Source organism: Camelina sativa, chromosome 10, assembly GCF_030686135.1.
Source record: "Camelina sativa cultivar CO46 ecotype springtype chromosome 10, ASM3068613v1".
NCBI lineage: Eukaryota > Viridiplantae > Streptophyta > Magnoliopsida > Brassicales > Brassicaceae > Camelina > Camelina sativa.
Window position 1 is genome coordinate 1,033,965 of NC_141889.1, and position 20,826 is coordinate 1,054,790.

The 20,826-nt window shown below is 32.9% G+C and overlaps 3 protein-coding genes across 3 annotated transcripts; 1 reads left to right on the forward strand and 2 right to left on the reverse strand.

The window, feature by feature from the left end:
- Window positions 1-87: 87 nt before the first annotated feature.
- LOC104719932 (galactinol synthase 6-like) lies at window positions 88-5,136 on the reverse strand. Its single transcript, XM_087470232.1, has 5 exons — window positions 4,799-5,136; window positions 4,479-4,675; window positions 729-852; window positions 504-638; window positions 88-420 (listed from the first exon to the last, which is right to left on the reverse strand). Exons 1-5 carry the CDS (start codon window positions 5,129-5,131, stop codon window positions 88-90), a joined length of 1,122 nt encoding a protein of 373 aa, XP_087326358.1. The 5' UTR covers window positions 5,132-5,136.
- Window positions 5,137-7,474: 2,338 nt separating this feature from the next.
- Window positions 7,475-9,046, forward strand: LOC104716343 (transcription factor MYB87-like). The gene is made up of 3 exons (XM_010433729.2): window positions 7,475-7,706; window positions 7,794-7,923; window positions 8,029-9,046. Exons 1-3 carry the CDS (start codon window positions 7,571-7,573, stop codon window positions 8,675-8,677), a joined length of 915 nt encoding a protein of 304 aa, XP_010432031.2. The 5' UTR covers window positions 7,475-7,570; the 3' UTR covers window positions 8,678-9,046.
- Window positions 9,047-13,567: 4,521 nt separating this feature from the next.
- Window positions 13,568-15,492, reverse strand: LOC104716344 (1-aminocyclopropane-1-carboxylate synthase 8-like). Its single transcript, XM_010433730.2, has 4 exons — window positions 15,188-15,492; window positions 14,960-15,091; window positions 14,715-14,875; window positions 13,568-14,614 (listed from the first exon to the last, which is right to left on the reverse strand). Exons 1-4 carry the CDS (start codon window positions 15,332-15,334, stop codon window positions 13,645-13,647), a joined length of 1,410 nt encoding a protein of 469 aa, XP_010432032.2. The 5' UTR covers window positions 15,335-15,492; the 3' UTR covers window positions 13,568-13,644.
- Between the last annotated feature and the right edge of the window lie 5,334 nt (window positions 15,493-20,826).

Below are 20,826 nucleotides of genomic sequence, written 5' to 3' on the forward strand. Positions count from 1 at the left end.
CTTAAAATTTCGGAAAATGAGGCCTATTTTTGCAATAAAAAGTAGATAAATTTAAAACTTGAAGCCAAATCTATAACTTTCATAAAATTAAGGCCTATTTTTGCAGTAAAAATATTTTTGAGGCCTATATTTATTACTAAAAATCTCAAAAAATATGGAGGCCCAACACCCATATCTCATAAGAATGGGTGAAGGGCCGGGCCTGACGGCGGAGGGCGCAAGGTTCGTTAGCACATCACTAGCAGGGTCCTTGGAAGCCAATGGGGCAGTGGTCTGATTCAGCTTAGAATCACTCTCGCCAAAGTTCTTGTAATCTAAACTCGAATCTTCATAAATATCCCACCATTTTTTCACCAACATTTTTATGTCTTCTCGCTCCATGTGTTCTTGAGACTCATCGTATTTCCAAGGCTTTGAACCCTATTAAATTGAATAGAAATATACAAATTTAATAACTAGGAATATATTTTTACATATATGTAAAGAAAAAAAATAAAACTTACATTAGCACAATAATGAACAACACTGATTTGGTCAAGGTCAACGTGTTCTGGATGACGCCAAAGCATAGCTGTTATGAGATTGTAGGTCGAAGGGATTGGTTTGTAAATGTCTTTGAAGTACATATTCAAAAAATCCTACCAAAAACAAATATAATTATATTAGATTTGTATAGTATATAAAAATCAAATTAAATAATGAAAAAAAATAAAGATAAAATATCGGACCTGTTCAGCAAAAAAAGTTGGGGTAGTGAGTTGAACAACACGAAGAAGATCTTCGTAAGTGACGAGATTTGGTTCAAAAACCAACATACCGGCATTGAAATATGCAGGAGAGGTGGAGCACCGAGGCTTTTGATAGGGGTGGGCGTTGGGGTATCCTATCGGGTTTCGGGTCGGGTATTTCGGGTTTAGAGTTATAAGACCCATTCAAGTAATTTTAGATTTCGGGTCGGATTCGAGTAAACATTCATCGGGTTCGGGTTACATCCAAACTACCAAACTAAACAAACTGATTGTAATCATCAAATATAAAAAAGTCAACTTCATCATACCATATTGAGTTCAACAAAAAGAAATGACAAATCCAAACACAAAAAAAATAAGTTCATAAACCAATAGTTCTTGATTTCCTGAAACATGAAATGACACCAAATTTAAAGTTAGAATCATATAATCTATCTAAACTAATATATGAAAATTGGCACATATGAAAATGAAAACTAATTTACCTAGTAACAGAGATTATAGAACTTGCAAATTGTCTTACTTTTCTTGTGATGTCATGGTCAGGGTTGCAAAATCTGAAAATATAATGAATAAACACAGATTGTAAATATTAAGTAAAATAGAAGGAAAAAAAATTAAAGAACAAAGATACACACCTTTCTCAAGTTGATCTTCATATTCGAATTCATCAAGTATTTGTGCATTGGTAAGCACTTTTGATTCAATTTTAATATCTTGTTTCATCCATTGTTCTGTACACATCAAAACCTCAACCATATAGTGAGTTAGACAACTCCTATATGGGTTTATTATCCTCCCACTAGTGCTCTCAGATGCAACAGAAGACACTTGTATAGCAAATAAATCTCTAGCAATCTCTGACAAAATGGAATACTTGCAACTGTTTATTTTCCACCAAGAGAGTACATCATACTCCATTCCAAGCATCACTGCAGGGTTCTCTACTTTGTCATTGAGATATGAATCCAACTCATTTTTGTCTCTAACACCAATCTCTTTTAGCAAAGTATTGTACCGATGCTCAATCTTATGCCTACGGTAACCAAGATCATTATCAACGCCATCCATTCTATTTGCTTGGAAATCTTGAGTAGACTGAGATGATTGGACATTTTCCTTTTTACCATATCTTTCGCTATACTCTTTGAACATACTCTCTAGAATGGTAAGAACTGACTCATACAATCCCTTAGACTGTGTAGAGTCTTCTCCATACAACTCGTCAAAACACATTTTTGCAAACTGCATCTTCTTTCTTGGATCAAAGACAGTAACTATTACCAACATCTTGTTGATGTTCTTCAAGCCATCCCAATACTTATCAAATTTCTTAAACAGTTCTTGAGCTTTCACCCTCAGATCACTATCAGAGTTGTTACAAAGCAATTGAAGCTCTGATGCTATGTTCATTATCTCACCCTAACACTTGTGTGCATTCAGAGTTGTAGAAGCTGAGACTACCAATGTGGAATCGTAAAAAATGTTTAGGAACTTATTTAGCCTTTGAACTGCATGCCAATCAGCCATTGAAGGAGGTCCAATCCGTTTTTACCACCTATAACCTCCATGAAATGATCATTGTACAGTTTGTCTTCAAGCTCCATCTTATCAAAAGCTTCCTTGTACTTAAATGCCCTTGACAACATCAAATATGTGGAATTCCATCTAGTTGTTACATCTAATGGCAAAAAGCCCCTTGTCATCCTACTAGATTCTACCTTAAGATCAAATGCATCTTGCCTTCTGCCTCCTGATCTAAAATATAATATAGCATTATGGATTGCAGCCACACTATCATCTATTTTATCCAATCCGTCCCTCACAATCAAATTAATAATATGACCAGCACATCTCATATGTAAAAAAATCCCCTTTCATCACTAAAGAATCATCAGATATCAAAGGGAAGTTGGATTCAAACGTTGACAATGCATTACTATTAGCTGTTGCATTGTCCACAATGACACATAATACCTTCTCTATTCCCCAGTCAGCTAAGCATTCAAGAAGGACTTTAGCAATGGTAATACCTTTATGATCTGTGACATATTTGAACCCTACGATCAGCTTCTTTAACCGCCAGTGAGCATCAATGTAATGTGCTGTTATAACCATATAACTTGAACCTAAAAAGAGAAAGAAAGATTCAGCCAAATAACACAATAAACAAGTCTAAAAAAAAATGAAACAAGCTACTGATTAAAATAAACATTACCAGTGATCTCACACTTCCAAATATCTGTTGTAAGTGAGACTCTTTGCTTGTTAGTTAGGAACCATTGTTTCATAGTAGCCTTCCTATCAACATAAATGTGAACAATGTCTCTTGTTGCTGTTCTTCTTGAGTGAGGTTTGTACAAGTTTACTTTGATGATATACATAGAGAAACATACTTCTATTAAGTAAGATACAAAAAAATAAGTAGATAAAAAAAAAGGATTAAAAAAAAAATTGATTACCGTGTCACAAAAGTGTTTCCAAGCCATGCATTCAATGAAAGCCAATGGCAACTCTCCTATCACAAGCATCTCATTTGATGCTTCTCTGAAAATCTTCTCAGACACTTTTCCACTCTGAAAATTCCCTTGGATATTAATAACTTGCTGAGCCTTATCTTCTTTTTCTTGCCATGCCTTGTATGACTTACAGATATGAAATAATTCCACAAGTTTTTAGTCCCTGACTTTGATGGACATGAGTATTCTTTCTTGCAATAGTGACAAACACACTTGTTACGGTCTTGTTTTCTTGTGAAATGATCCCATACATTTGACCTTGGGGGGATTATCTTCTTTTCTTTAGGTTGTTCAGAAGTAGCTCCATTTTCTTGTGTATGTTTCCTTTTGCCCCTTCGATCCTGAGCTAGAGTCATTTCCTCTTCTTCTTGCTCATGTTCTTCATTATCTCTAGCATCTTGGTTCGGAGATGATGATGAATCCATCTAGAAATAAAAAAACATACTAAATCAGAATTCTTAAACAAAAACATAATGTGTATCCAGTTTTAATCATGCTTCTAATTATTATAACTCAGACTAATTAACTGTTCGTTGACTCCACTACTAAAACAAATTCAGAATTGAGGCCAAAAATAAATAAAGTACAAAAGAAACACATATACACTCATACACACAAGCAATGAAATGGAAGAAACCCACTCCAACACTTTAAATTAATTCTCGTGGAGTTGATGATGAATCTATCAAGCAAAAAAACATAGACACACACACAAGCATGAATTTAAATATAACTGATACTAGACTACAACACAATACTCGTAATAAAGAATTTAAATAGCTTAAATTAAATTCATATTGTTAGTTTCTGTGTTAAGTTATTTGATAAAATCGATGAAAAAGGTGATTTACCTGATTTGCTTTGAGATCTAAGATGGAGGAGAGTTGGGGAACGATGAGAATGATTCTTTTAGGGTTTCCAGTTTGTTAAATTGGGGGATTTTCTGGTTGGTTTGAATATCACAAAAATCGGTATATGGCAAGTCGAGAATCAAGAGAAACAAGAAATCGGGAATGTTATGATCTTATGGATGCTTTCGGGTGTTTAATCGAGTGTTCGGGTATACCCGATCGGGTTCGGGTACCCGTTTTGTTTAATATGAACATCCGATTAGATAATTTGGATGATTTATACCCGACCCGAATTGCTTACTTCGGGTACGGGTTCGGGTTCGGGTATCGGGTGCGGGTATTTTGCCCACCCCTAGCTTTCGACAGGCCATGTCACTTTTTCAGGCGACTGTTGGCAGTAGCCGATCTTGTATTGAGGAGTTTTGGACCAAGATACCTCACAAAAGCAATCTTTGACGGCATACAAGTAGCCACGAGGAGTATCGAACAGATGATCGATGTTACTGAACACTTGTATGTCCCCATCTAGATATATCATCTTCTCATACTCAACAAACTGCATATAGCATATATGTTTATAAGTCATTAGTAATATGGCAAAAACATTTTCTTACTAGTATTATTCGACACGTACTAGGCGTTGTCATGATTTTAAATATATGTTAAGTAAGATTTTTACCTCCCAAATACGAAGCTTGGAGTAGTTGATAACATAATACGCCATGGAATAACCGGCTTTGTTTTCCGGCGGATAGACCGGTTTGATCTCACGGATAATGCATCCTTGAGCCACCAGGATTTGACGGTGTTCCTCAGGCACGTCAGGGAGAATCGCCACAACAAGAGGATAAGCCGATTTCACCTTGCGAAGTCCTTTAGCTAGACCAACCACACCCATCCAGTAGTCTTTGTTTCCGGCAAGGAAAGTGACGTAAGCCCTTTTCCCACCATCAGGGGTCACCGTCACGTTAGCTTCGACCTTCTTCTCGACGTTCATTGTCATCTGGGCCATCTCAAACAATAGTAAAAAGGAGATTAGTTTCTTTAGAGAGAGTTAAAACGATTGTAAGTGATAAGGAGACAAGGCAAAACTATCGTGTTATATATAAGGGAACGAGAGAGAAAGGGAGAATTACATTGAGAAGGAGAGAATTAATTACAAAATATTATCTTTGAAGGGAATGATTATCTACCAAGATAAAAATCGAAGAAGATAAAGAAAAATGAATTTAAAAGTGTAACAAATATGGAAACGAGGATAATTCATCATATCTATTTGCGCATATGTATTAAATCGGCGCATTGAAGTTTCTACTTATATGGCATACATTGCCTTATCGAATTATTCGTTACGAATATTTTTAGTCTTTTTGTGTAAATAACAGTGTATGGCAACTGTTATTATTTGCTTTATCTAGGCGCGTAAGATATCGCCTTTTTGGGCTCATAAATGGACCGGCGTATGCCAATATGGGCTGAGCTTTTAAATAGACCGTGACTTTAAAGGCTTTTTCGACAGCTAAAAATTGTAAGAGATCTTTTTGTCAACGATATTATCTTTTACATAACAGTATAACACTTATCTACTTAATTTTCGATTTCCTTTTGAGAATGAAGAAAAACCAACGAACATTCTTTATCAATCGTTAAATTAATCTATAAATAAACTTATAAAAGTATTGATATGGTCTTAAAGACCTTATCCAAGAATTGTCTCGTGGACTAGTAAAAAGAGAGTTTAAATAATGAAGTCAACAATTCAAAAGTTTAACTTGCTTAATTTGTCTTATTCATTTTTTTTTTTCATATGTAGAGAGTAGACATAATCAAATTGATAATAATTTCGTTTTTGGGCTTCCAAAAATCGGTTAACTACAGTAGAACTTTTATAAATTAATACTCGGTAATTTAATAATCTTTATAAATTATTTCATCCGGTTTTTTTTACTTGTCGTTTTAGAGGTTTGCACACAAATTAAGAAAATAGATCAATATTCTATTATATTTATTTTTTTAATACATTTTCTAATTTTTTTATTGGTCAAATTATTAAAATAGTTGGAATAAAATTGATATTTTTACCAAACATATGCATTGAAAACCTAAAACGACAAGTATTGGAAAACAAAATTTTTATTCTAGAATGTTAAATAAAAAACCCAGAGGGAGTAATAAATTTTTCCTAGTGTAATTTTGGACACAATTCGATAATATAATAAGATAATAATTTTTTTGAAAATGATTTGTAAATATATGATCCCATTAATTTTTATTAGAGTTCATTTTTAATATTTTTACTATATAAAAAATCTTTAAGTGTTATATTCAAAACATGATAATTGTTAATTTTCTTGTAATTGATTTTATAAAAATATTAGTTATAATGATGAAATCTTATTTTATAATTTTGTTTTACCTAATTAGGAAAGCCTTTCTATAAATGAATAATTGTTAATTTATGGAGAAATTAAAACTTCTATAAATTTATAGATTTTTATGGTCCCAACATTATTAATTTATAAAAGTTTTACTGTACTAAAAGAATATAGTTTTATATGTATGAGAGTGATTGATATAATTATCTATACTATTAAGGATAATAATGAACACTCTTTTGTGGGTTTAACACATAACTTTTTTTTGTTTTTTGGGCAAAGGTTTAACACATAGTTTATATATAAATTTAAACGGACGTTAAAATATTTGTACTCGATCGTCATACCAAGAAGACCGATTCCTCGTTAGCGCGTTGAAAAAGGGGGTTTCATTAAAACATTTTTTCTCTGTTTGCTCGTATTTTCTTTTCTTCTTGTGTTACTTTTTGTAAACTGGAATAAAGAATGTAATTTTTTTTTTTCAAAATTTCAGGACTAATTCTCTGAGTCTCAGTCTCTCAGGTCAAGTCAGCCATTTGTTTTTCCATCTAGAAGCGTATAGATGATGGCCTGGTTTCAATATAATCCATAATTACATATATAATGAAACGTAGTCCAAAAAAGATGAATAGGTTTTGTCCAAAACCCTATAAGCTGAATGAACCACACGCACGGACAAACAACAAAACCATTTGTTGTCATCTTTATTATATTTCCTCCCTTTTCAGTATAGAACTATTTATAAAATATTATTACTTTTGTAAAATTTGCATCATTAAAATATTTCTTAGTCATATTCACATTTATGTGAATGTTTAGGACTGATTCTTCTACTGATGATATCATGCCCTTTTTCTCACCATATACATACTGTCATACTCTATATACATACGTATACGTACAGACAGAAACCCACTTGTCAATATTGTTCACTAAGCTAAGTTTCTCATATATATAACATTATAACATATAGATGGAGAGAGACTATAGAAGATAAAATACCTAGAGAACAAGATTGAGAGGAAGGGGAATAAACAATTTATCCAAAGATTTAAAAGTGAAAGATCAAAAAGAGAATGGGAAGAGCACCGTGCTGTGACAAGACGGCGGTGAAGAAAGGGCCATGGTCGCCGGAGGAAGATGCCATCCTTAAGTCTTACATCGAAAAACACGGCACCGGCAACAATTGGATATCCCTCCCTCAGAGAATTGGTATCCTTTAAAATTCATTTGTTAGATTTTGATTTTTCATATATAGTTTTGACACATAATACTAAGAATTTTACATATTGATGAAAGGGATTAAGAGGTGCGGAAAGAGTTGTCGTTTGAGATGGCTTAATTACTTGAGGCCTAACTTGAAGCATGGAGGCTTCACCGATGAAGAAGATTACATCATCTGCAGCCTTTACATTACTATTGGGAGCAGGTTTATTATCTAAATTTCCTTCTTATCACACTATAACATGTTATTTCAAATTTTATGATCAGAAAAAATAATTGGTGTTGTTATTTTAAAATTTTGTTGATTAAGGTGGACTATTATTGCTTCACAATTACCGGGAAGAACAGACAATGATATCAAAAACTATTGGAACACGAGGCTGAAGAAGAAGCTATTGAGCAAGCAAGAAAAGGCATTTCATCAACAACTTAATGTCAAATTCGAGCGTGGAACAACATCATCATCATTATCGAGTCAAAACCAGATCCCAATACTTCATGACGAGAACACTGAATCGAACCAAACATTATATGATCAGGTGGTGGATCCATCAATAACATCCTTCGCCATAGAAGAACAAAGCATGATCAAGAATCCGATATTGGAATCATTTTCTTGGGAACCAAACAAGGTTCTGTTTGATATTGATCATGACGCAGCTGCTTCATCATATCATCATCATCATTCATCCCCATCACTGAACTCCATGAGTAGTAGTAGTAGCACCTGTTTTAATTCCTATTTGCAGATGTCCAACTACTCCGTCAATCAAAGTGATCAACACGATATGTTCTTTATGACCGGGTTTGAGAATCTCCAAGCTGAGTTATTCAATGAGATAGCCAACAAAAACAACACACAAGCAATCGGGCTTCATGGAACCGAGATGCTGAACAACAACTGCTTGGATCATGATATTAGCTCCTTCGTTGATTATCCTCTATACGATATTGAATAGAAGATTTTGATTATATTAGATCTTTATTATATACATATTTATGATGCCAACGTACTTAGGTTGGATCATGTTTTTGTGTGTGTGTGTTGTCAGCCCCGTCTTAAAAAAAAATTTGTCCCTAGGCATACAATTTTTTAGGACTCTTATCAACATAATTTTTTTTTTCTTTTTTTTCTGGTCCCCATTTCCTTAATGTTTTTTGCAAAAAAAAATTTTTGTCCCCTGGCCATTGCCCCTCCCGCCGTAGGTATGAGCCGGGGCTGTGTGTTGTGTTGTCTCTTAATTATTGAAGGCGTAAAAGAACCAAAACCCTAGGAGTGTATTACAGAAAGTTAATTGCTTTGAATAAATGATAGTACCGTTTTATTATATTTCTTTATTTTAAATGTTTAATTTCACTTATCATTGGTCATTATTTATGCGAAAAGGTGCATTCATGCTCTCGTAAATCGTAATAAAGAGCTCAAGGTGATGCTGAAAGAATGGGAATCCTAGGACTAGGAGTTAAACATAAGGAATCAGACCTAATAATTAAGGATCACAAATAATTTTGCAAAGATGACATACATAAATAGGAGAGAAATTCCTTTAAATACCACTAATTTTTTTTTCCAAAAATACCACATTTTAGTTTTTTTTTTTTCAAAAATACCATAATTTTTTTTTTCCCAAAATTACCACAAACACAAAAATTGATTTTTAAAGATGTAAATTTTTTTTTTAGGTTTGGGTTGACACATTTAGTTTTAGGGTATAGTTTTTAGGGGTAGGGTTTAATATTTAGAATTTAGGGATTAGAACTTTAATTCAACTATGTGGTATTTTTGGAAAAAATTACCTATTAGTAGTATTTTTGGAAAAAACAAAATTGTGGTATTTTTGGATTAAAAACCAATTTTAGTGGTATTTACGACAATTATCCTAAATAACAGCGATAGTTTTGATGTATTAGTAATAACTCCATGAATAATAGTAAATTTGGCGTTGTTATGTTAGCTTCAATCTTAATATTGTTTTGACCCCAAAAAAAAATCATGATACTAATATTTTGTGTATGTAGTAGTAGTGAGTAGGAAACCAATAAAAATCATAACATACCATAAAGTCAAAAAGTAGTTGACCACAAACGAAAGAAAAGGAGACTTTGATATAAAATCTCTTTGTGAAACAATAGTGTGACTAATGTATCCCCAAAGTCAACACATAGTTTTCAAACTTTATTTGGGGGAGTCGTTGGATCTAAAACATAAATATGTAAATTTTATAATTTTCATATGAACGCTAGTTTAGCTCGTCATCATATTGTGTAGTTTGTAACCAAAGTCAAATCCTTATCACTTTTAATTATTTGTTAAATGTTTACTTATTACTGTCGTTACACTAACGCCTACTACAATTTATGATTTTTGTCGGTAACAATTTTTTTTTTTTTGGTAACAGATTTATGTACCATTTGGTTAGCTATTAAAGTAAAATAAAATACTCGAGCTAATCGGTTTGTTAAGCCGAATATTGTTGGGTTATCTCATAAGTTTTAGGCTTTGGCCCAATAATTTTTTTTTCGGACAAAAGACCAAAACGAAGAACATACATAATCTTACTTACGAATAAGTTATGTCCAATAATTTCTCTTAGATGATGTTTTCCACTATGTATACTTTCTGTCCATATATCGTTTTGTTACAAAAGTACACATAAATTCCCATGAAACATACATGTGATTTAAGTGCATGAAGTGTGACCAATGATGATGCAATGCTTGAAATGGACGTATACCCAACAAATCAATTACAATTTTTTCCCACCAATTTGCTTTTATCGCCAAAGAAGACAAATAAAAATATCACATGCTTCTGGTTTCGCTCACTTCTTTCCGCATCGACTTGGTCACACACCCACAAAATATAGACCTACGTGTATCAGTGTATGTAATGTACCATTGAAACCTTTTGGATTTAAAAGTTTATTATGAAAATGGGTAAAGTTTAGTCGCAGACAAAAGAAGTTTATAAAAAGGCTCAAACTTCGTCATTGTGAAGGCTATATATATTTCATGGGCTTTTAGGCCCTTAACACTTCTCCATTGGCCTATCTTTGTTTTTTATAATGTTTGTGTACAATGTGGGGAACTGAGACTGAGAGACTAGGCTCATTCGCTGGCTTTACCAAACTCTGTAAGCGTTACGTTCTCTGGGTAGATCAACGGGAAGTCGGGAAAATACTACTATTGTATGCCACATCACATATGGCAAATTATTAGATGTTGATGAGGATGAAAGAATAAAAAACGAGAAAATCCTAAAAATGATGGTCATCATATTCACCAAGAAAGAAGATCGAATCTTTATTTGAAAAGATGAATAAAGGTAAACTTTGGTAAACTTTTGTGTTGGAGACAACAATTGCTTTCGGCCTTTTGTCTTTGAAATATAAACAACTTTGAATGTCTTCAAAAATATCCAACCTCGAATCCTCATGCTATGCGAACATATTAATGGAATATGGATACAAAATATATTTTGTCTACTTAAAAAAGATATATACTTTTTGAGTGCATCGTCATCCCTTATTACAACAGAATTTCAACTTGCCAGTGACCAATACATGCGAAATTAAATTGGGCACATATACAATGTAGATATATATATATATATATATATATATCAGCAGATATTACATCAAACCCAAACTTTGAGACTAATATAATATCGAGCCAAAATACTTAAATTGTTGAGAATGTAGAGAAATCCCCTGAACCTAAAAAGCTTAAAGCTCTTTGAAAAAAACATAATGTCATTGTCCTCAAAGTTCCAAACATCAAAACATATACTATTCCACAAAGACAACAATGTCATTAGTCTCCAACACAAAGGTGTGACTATGAAATTTGTTGTCTGCCCAATGTTCTTTAGGTGCTATATAATATATGAAACTGGATTTAGATTTCGGTTTTAGTTTGAAAAACAAGGTAAAATTACGGAACACAGTTACAACCGTCTGTAGTTTCCAGGAATAAGCTCTTGTGCCAGTTTTCATTAGTATACAAGGGTTTGCCAAAATATATATACAATGCAATACGAAGATGGAAGATGAAATATTAAAATCGTCAAACCTCTTTTCGGAAAAAACAGTAACATTCGTAAAAAACAAAGAAAGAAAAAAAAAAAAAAAAAACATTCGTAATTTCGTATACATTCGTAACTTGAAGAAACGTGGCAGCAAACAAGGCCCATGGTCATGTGGCCCCCGGATGCGTAGATGGACACGAACATAACATAGCAAGTTAGCAACACCAATGAGAAGTATACGACAAACATTTATATATACAAGGTTGGTCCGTCGAATATTTATATATATGGTGGAATATATTTGCGAACTGACCAATCAGAAAATCTCAGCAGATGTTCTCTGTGTTTCTTTTGCCATGTGCAACCCACATGACACTTTGACATTTGACAACTACCTCTTGAAGACATCCATCTTTTATTAATTTCATTTTTATTTGGCTCCTTGCATTATTTACCGGTTAGTCATTAGAATTTCCTTTGTAGGATAACTTATATTTGTTATAACCTTATTATACTCACGTACTCGAGTATTGAGATGTTTCACCAATTTGGCTCCTTGTATTATTTTCCTATTTAACTAGGAACAGTCATGTGAATTGAAAAGAAAATATATTTTAAATTTCACATGTCTATTACATAGACCAGTCCACGAGTCGTTTATAAGTTTTTGACCCCTTTATACCAAATATATTAATTCCCACGCTAGCTCAATATACACATGACTCATGTAAAGTACACGCCGATGACGTTAGACCCCCAATTAAATAACTGTTGAAATTATTTAAAATATTTGACTCTAACATCAGGGCAGAGATTTAGTTTCTGATTAGAGAAAGTAGTTAGTTGAGGTTGGTCTTATTGGTGCCACCAAACATTTACTGGAACACTTTAAGTGAACCTGCTAATGCTAACTTTTAAGTCTAAAGATTATAAAATGAAAATGTGAATGCTCTATGGATCACTTCGAAATAATATATTTCCTCTCCAAATTTTGATAAATACATTTAATTTAATTATCCCTTTTGATTTATTATTAGAAATTATTTCGAATTTAGTACACGATAAAAACAGATCGCCACACCTGTGTAGAATGTAGATATGTTTACGTGGCTGTGAGTGTATAATTTGGGTTCATCTTTTGACTTCAATGGTAGGTTTCGTTGACTTACAAGTCATTTAAACGAAATCGATCACTTCGAAACCAATTAAAGCAATTAGAGAATCATTATTAAATGCACCAATTTATCTCTTTTGTCAACTAGAGTAATAAAGGAATTCCCCTAGTTGTTTCAAAAGATTAACAAATGTGAACATAGTCTACTACTAAAGAAGTAGATTAATTACATAATAATTAATGAGCGGATTTATTGGCCGGACCCAAATTACGGCTTCTCAACCAGAAATGTCGCCGGTAAAACACACGTAGCACCTTTTTGACGTAAATTTGAAACAAAGATATTGACAAATACTGTTCCAGCCAAAGCACACATAATAAGAAATATTTACTTTTAAAAAGTTTAACTAATTAGAAACAAGACTGCATAAAAATAAATAATAAAAAAATATAAAAGTAGTCTAAAAGTTGCCTCAAAAATTATAAACATCTTATATTATGAAATAAGCAAAAACCTTTAAAACATCATATATTATGAAACAGAAGGAGTATTAGTTTTTACCAAAGATCATTATAAAGTGAAAATACCTTATACTGCATTAGAAAAAAGCTACACTACTGCATTATCCGTTTTCACGTACGGACTGAGTGAACTTTTTCCCCTAAACACTATATCAAAACATAAAATTCTGATTTTAAAAAATGATATTTGACGAACAATCACCCTTAAATAATGACAAAAAGCATAAACTTATTACACTTTAATTAATTAAAAAAAAAACAGACTATCGTTGCTCGGGTTCACGGTCGTGAAACGATAGCCGGAAAACCCAATTAGAGACTTTCATCTTCCTTAAATTCTTTAGTCTTAGATGTTCACTTTGACTTCTTGTAGTAGACGACGGTCCATCAACGAACTCCTTCAATCTATCCAACGCAACCTTTAATGTATCTTCGCTCATATTCGCGAAACAAACCCTAAACCAACCTGGTTCGTTGCAATGGCACGAAGAACCAGGAGAGATATTGAGCTTTACCTCATAAACGATCTTTTTCCATAGTTCAATCTCAGCTTCGAAGGTGTTTGATTTCAATAGGTGTCTCATGTCGACCCAACAGAAGAGTCCGGCGTTGCTCTTGAGACAATCGATCCCGACTGCCTCTAGACCCGATACGAGCTTCTTGTGTCGGTTCTTGAGACGGATCTGGTTCTCTTCGAGGTAGTTTTTGGTGAATTTTTTGTCGGATAATAATGCGGACAAGAGGTATTGTGTTTGGGAAGAGATTAGACCGAAACTGGACATTTTTGTCGCTGTAGAGACAACAATGTCATCGTTGGAGTAAATCACGCCAACGCGAAAACCAGGTAGGCCTAGATCTTTAGACAAACTGTACACGATGTGGACACGGTTAAAAACATCGGTGTTTTCGAGCTTTCTGTCTTTGAGGACTTCCATTACGCTAATGAATCCGGGAGAAGCAAAAACGGTACCCGAGTAGATCTCATCACTTATCAAATGTATCTTCTTACGTGAGATGAAGTCCAAAAGATGGTTTAGTTCGGTTCGGGTAGTGGTAGTACCCAACGGGTTAGATGGGTTGGTTATAAGGACTCCTTTCACTTTTAGGTTAAGCTTTTGGGCTTGCTCGTAGGCTTCTTCAAGTGCAGATTTTGTGATGCGGAATCCGTTTGCACTAGTACACTGGATCGGTACAATCTCAGCTTCGGTTCTCCATTTCAAATCCCTGTCAAATCTGCATTTGGCAAAAAAAAAAAAAAAGGTATATTAGTTAGCGTAAGTTTTTTTTTGTTACTTGTCAATGAAGCAAGGGTTTGACAAAAAAGTTAACTAACCCTGGATAATATGGCGTAGGGAGCAAAAAAGCATCTCCACGATCAGCGAGACAGAACATTAGAGTTTCGTTAGCCGGAGTAGCACCAGCTGTGAGGACAAGCTTGTTTGGATCGAAAGAAACTCGGTTTCCTCTATTTTCCGACATAAAATCCGCCATAGCCTAGAAGTATTTAAGACAAAACAATCCGGTTTAGTAAATTATCATTAAACATGATGATAATTGTCTGATCGTTGATAATCTTACATTCTTGAAGGAAGGAAGGCCATGATAATCTTGAAAGAGAGCTAATTCCCGAAAGATGGATCGGCCTTCTCTTTGGAAATTTGCTGCGTCAGGGTTCTTAGCAAGCCATGACTCAATGAGATCGAAAGATAACTGCAAGATAAACAAGTAAGACGGTAAGATATATACTTGATACTGTATACATTATCGAATGTATCCATTTGATGATTAGTGCAATTATATAATTACCTGATTTTCTGCGAGACCCATTTGGATAATGCCGTCTTGGTTCTTAATCTCGTCGTAAGGATTCTTCTCATACTCTTCCCAACCCAAAAAATAAGAAGAATCTTGGCCATGAGTGTTACAAGTAGCTTTCTTTGACAAGATACCCATTTTGTTTAATTTAGCTCTAGGGAGAGAGGGGAGTAGGTGTACAAAGTGGAGAAAGAGAGAGAGAGAGAAAATAGATATGAAAATCAAGATTTTGAGAGAGAATAAAAGGTGTTGTGTTTGATTGGTTTGTGAGTGATGTTTGTAGGTAAGCTAAGATCGAGAGGTCTCTAGGCATGTGTGGGTGTTTATATAGTTTTCATGCTAGCCCACGACAGGAATTTGACCAGTCAGATATTGGATTATTTAATTCAATTATTTTGTATTTAATTAATTAAGAATTTTAATCAATTCACGCGTTTCCGTCCACACCGACCCTCAAACACTCTCCGATGAGCTCAACTTCAAGAGCTTATGATCGAGCTTGAGGAGTTTTGGATTACGTGAATTCAAAGTTATTTTACTTATCACTGTCAGATAGTATTATTATTATAATTTTGGTTAGTAAATAAAAATATTGAGTAGTATAAAGGGAGGAACAGTAATGAGATGCCATACCGACAGGAAATCTCCATGTAAATGGGATATAATGCGACTTACAGAATTAAGAGAAAAAAAACGAAGTAACTGTTTACCCAAAAAAAGTTAATAATTACTAACTAAAACTATATCCGCAATAAAATAAAAATAATAATTAAGATTGGAAAAATGGAATAGTGAAATCGTTGTCATTGTTACAATTGGGGACTCTTTGGACCGTGTTAATTGTAATGTTGGTCCACCACGCTGGTCGATCATCTAAACATGTTGTAGAACTGTGTCGGCTGTATTTTCATTTTTCTATCACCTAATAGTCTTCTCTGAGTAAGAGTATTAGCAACACAATTAACTTCCATGTAGAACTAACTTCCCTGTTTCGACATTTTTCTATATACGGTTTTGGACAATAGTGAAAAGATGAGTTGGCATGATAAACGTTCTAAAAATCGTTTAGTGTGTTGTTAGTTTTTAAATTGTAAATTAATAATTGCTTACCGTAGTATGTTTAGTTTATACATAAATCAGGGTTACAGCGAAATACTAGAAATGATTTAAATTTCAAAAAAAATATTTGGAAATTTTTTTGAAATATATACCAAAATTTTGGATTTTGACACATCCCCGCATGCGATCATGTTAATACGCCCCAGTATACATTATATATTTATTTATCAAACGTATAATCGTATGAAAAAAAATGAAACAGCTAACTCCAAAATAAGATTTTCTCTAACTTTATTCGAAGGAAAAAAAAATCTCTAACCAAATTATATTACCATGCATAAGCTTGATGACGTGTATAAAATGTCTTAATAAAGTAATGGGAACAAGAAAGAGATGAAATCTTTGAACGAATGAAATAGTTAGTTCTCGCCGGAAACGTGTCGGAACATAACATTACCAAGTCCAATTCGTGTTTTTTTTATTTCTGCATAATGATGACCACTCACTTAAATTTTTTAATTCTTAAGTACCTATTTAGGCAAAATAAAAATACTGGTTGACATCGAGCCAATAATTAAATAACTTTTTATTTTTTTGAGGTGTGAAATTCATACTCATTCTTTCATTTCTCATCCTCGGTTTGTATTTCCCAAAATTGAAAAATGTTATCCATTTTATGATACCGAATCACATAAACTAACAACTTGTTTTTTCAGTTTAAACTTTAAACACATGTCGGCTCAACGATTGCCACCTGGTAAAATGTTAAAAATAATAATGAGAAAAATACAAATGAACAACAATTATTATTGTTCACCAACTTACTAAACTGGCCGTCCAGTAAACGCGCCCTTAGTTTATAGCTCCCTGATTAATGGGTGTCCCATTGTAAGCATTCATTGTGATCACCACACCTTATGAAATATTAACCGATTCAAGATAGTATAAAGCGATATAACATCAGTTATATAGAAACGATTCATTGTGATCACCACACTTTATTTTATTTTATTACATTTTTATATATAATCTATTAAAAACGATATAACATCAGTTGTATGAAGAATTCATAAACTTATAGAAATATTTCCTCCAAAAGTTTTCGTTGTAGTTTTAATACAATTTTGAACCGAAACATAAAATTTTATTCATTTTCTTTTGACTTTTCTTTCTTAGCGAGTATATTATTCTTTTCCGAAAAAGACTACTATTTTCATGGATAAAAAAACCTTACATGAACGAAAAAGTAAGTAAATAATATACATAACCTTTTAACAAAAATAAATAAATAAACAATATACATATAAAGATAAAGATAATAAAATGTGAGAAACAGCTCAGAGTCACCTGACTTTTCCGAATGCTTTGTATAAATATACGTATGAGAAGTTATTTAGTTACCATATTGAGAGAGAGGTATGTATATCAGGCCTGATGTATATGTATGTATATTTTTATACGCCTAATACTTCTTGTTTAATGTAAACACTAATATCTACCTAGTTGCTGAAAGTGGAAGTCCTCTATTTTTTTTTTCTTGTTCTCAACTTTTTCAGATACGAATTTTCAGAGTTGCTTCGTTCTCTCACTTTTTGACGTTCATGATTTATAGATTTTTAATAGTAATTTGGCGACAAACTTTTGACTATGTTATTCAATGCTCTTGTACGATTTGAACGACCGGAATTACCAAATATATGTATGTTTAGTTTGATATTCATTGATTTATTGGTCGATTTAGTCAAACCATGGTCAGAATTAATAGCTTGCCAGACAATATTCTTCAGCTTGAGACACCGTATCATTTTTCAAACCAAATCACTATAGTATGGATATTTTTTCCTTTCTTCTTAAAATTAACCAGTTTTGATATATTTTATTATGCATGCACATAGTAGTAAATAACAAAAGCTCGACCAGAATTAACAAAGGAACACCGAAGGATTATAATAGGGTCCTTATATTTTCTTGAGATGCAACAAAAATGGGTCCATATGTATATCTTCCGACACGACCTTGCTTTGATCTGATTCTTTGATGCACCTTGTGACCTTTAAGCTTAACAACACCAAGTAAAAGACAAGCTGGTGTATAATTCCAAAAGGAGTGCAAATCCCAAAGCATATATTAGTCGTTAATTATAAATTAAAAAGTAGTCATTGAGATGATCTCCATTTTCCACAATTTAAAAATTGTGTTAGATTTTATTTAATGTTTTTTGTAGAGCAGAAAACGAACAAACAAATACTCCCTCCGTTTCATAATATAATATGTTTAGAGAAGTATTTTTGTTTCATAATATAGGATATTTCCAACTTTCTATGCAACTTTTAGATTAAATTTATATTATATATTATACAGACTTGTTTATGACTGGTTAAACTTTTTAAAAGTAATTATTTCTTAATATGCGTGTTTTCAATAAAACATCCTATATTTTGAAACGGAGGGAGTATAAACTTAAACGACTCATAAATTTTGAATGCGTTAGTGATCTGTGGAGAGAGGTTTTACTTTTGTGCAAATGACATATTTCATAGTACTGAAACTAGAGTTTATTAGTGCTTGTAGCTATTTTGATAGAAATTGTTAGCAACAAAAATGTACTTGTTTAAGAAATTGATTTAGAGTGGGAATGATCAAGGATGTAAGAGAATGAGCACGTGAAAGCCCCAAACGCATATATGTCCCACAGTGTCATATATCATTTTGTGTCTACAAATTTATACAAAATTAATAGGCACGATGTGAATTTCCATGGAGTGGGTTTTATAGTATTACCAATGTATACAAGAATTATTATTTTAACAATCTATCTGGGTACGATTCAAATTGAGTGACAACTAACGTGACGTTCACGTTACTCCGATCCTCAAGAAATTCCTAGGAGAGACACTCTATGGACCAGTTTGCTTCACCTCCTCCATATCGTAGGACCCCTTCTTCAGCCCATCCACCTTCAACTTTACATTACTCCTTTTGTCTCTTCCTCCTTTCTAAATAAAAACAAAAACCAGCTCGATATCTTTTCATTGTGACAAAAAATTCAAATGTTATCCAATTATATATGTCGTACATTTGACTCTTATGACAATAGTAATTGGTAACGTTGAATAAAAATGGTCATTGTTTTGGTTGAAGTCAAAAATCCATTTCTATTAGACGCATTTTATTTTTTCCCATGTAAATATGATCAGAACTACAAATCCTAAAGAATTACATATTATATGCGTCTATTCTTGAACTATTAATTAGGTCTCGAGATTTATTTTAGATTTGAATTATTGAGTGATCTTCTTGTCCAAAAGAAACTAAACATGTGAGGTTTAAAGTTGAGTTATTTAATGTCCGTACAAGTTGGAGGAAATGAAACACGCAAATTGTACACGGAATGGTAATGATTCACAAATAAAACCGTGATTTCTTGGAAGCTTACATGTTTGTGTAGTGACTAATTAGGCGTTGATGTGTCCTTCTTGTGTGTTGTTAACTTGTTAACAACAAGTTGCATACTTGGTCTATGACTATACCTATATTGTCGAAGTCAATGAAAGTTACGCACGTACATATATTGTGTCGTCAACTTTATCCGTATATTATCCATATGATCTAATACAAAAAAAATTATTATCCATATGATCTAATACAAAGTCAAAAGCATAAATAATAACGTCTTGTCATTCAGCCTATACATAAAATTACTAAAACTCGTAATCTGTTGTTACTTAAACAAAATCTATGAAGCTGTTTCTCAAAAAAAGAACAATATTAACTTGAGTAACTTAATTTCTCTACGATGTGTCGATGTAATTTGTACTTGTTTGAAAAGAAAATCAAAAATTTTATATTTCTCTGCGATGATCTGTACGTATTGTTAAAATGGAAACTTTGCCATGGAGGACATATATCAAATTGGGACATAGAGAATTAAATTGACTGGACGATGAAGTTTAAAATGTCAACAAAGATATTAATGGTGTACAGCAATGTGTGATGAAATAGTTGGGGAAAGAGAGTTTAATTTATGGTGGAGAGTGGAGACGTTACGTAGGTGCGTGTGCGTGTGCGTGGGGGACTTATTTGTGTATGGGAGTGCCAGAAATGAAACCGATGTCTCTACCATTATCATATTTTTAATCAACTTACATAAAATAACCAAAGTTTATTTTTACTTTTCTTCTTCCGTTCTCTCTGTCTGAAATCAAATTACATTGTCTTACCAAATTATATATCTTTATTTGTGTCAATAATGACTATTGCACGTGTAATTTTTGGAAAAACTCATTAAAAGGTAAAACGAAAAAAAAAAATACTCAGTAAAAGATTATATATATAACATTAACCCAAAAAGCTGAAAGAAAACAATCTAATCCGCCCCTAGGAAGGCTATACAATTACAATATGATGATGGTAATAAAGAGACGCAACATCGCAATGAGGATGTTAGGTTTGTGGCATTTAGATTTGGGCTAATATTGTGGCTCCACTCCTTAAACGTATAAATCGCCCATTCCCTCTTGTTTCTTAGTTGAAGGTGATTGACAAATCTATCTATTATGTCATTTTCTAGT

Coding starts and splice junctions, on each gene's coding strand:
- LOC104716343 (XM_010433729.2), top strand. CDS start 7,571: ATGGGAAGAGCACCGTGCTGTGACAAGACGGCGGTGAAGAAAGGGCCA. Junction 7,707..7,793: donor ATCCCTCCCTCAGAGAATTG/GTATCCTTTAAA, acceptor TATTGATGAAAG/GGATTAAGAGGTGCGGAAAG. Junction 7,924..8,028: donor TACATTACTATTGGGAGCAG/GTTTATTATCTA, acceptor TTGTTGATTAAG/GTGGACTATTATTGCTTCAC.
- LOC104719932 (XM_087470232.1), bottom strand. CDS start 5,131: ATGGCCCAGATGACAATGAACGTCGAGAAGAAGGTCGAAGCTAACGTG. Junction 853..4,478: donor AAAGTGACATGGCCTGTCGA/AAGCTAGGGGTG, acceptor CTATCAAAAGCC/TCGGTGCTCCACCTCTCCTG. Junction 421..503: donor TTGTTCATTATTGTGCTAAT/GTAAGTTTTATT, acceptor TCAATTTAATAG/GGTTCAAAGCCTTGGAAATA.
- LOC104716344 (XM_010433730.2), bottom strand. CDS start 15,334: ATGGGTATCTTGTCAAAGAAAGCTACTTGTAACACTCATGGCCAAGAT. Junction 15,092..15,187: donor TGGGTCTCGCAGAAAATCAG/GTAATTATATAA, acceptor TTTATCTTGCAG/TTATCTTTCGATCTCATTGA. Junction 14,876..14,959: donor GCCTTCCTTCCTTCAAGAAT/GTAAGATTATCA, acceptor AAATACTTCTAG/GCTATGGCGGATTTTATGTC.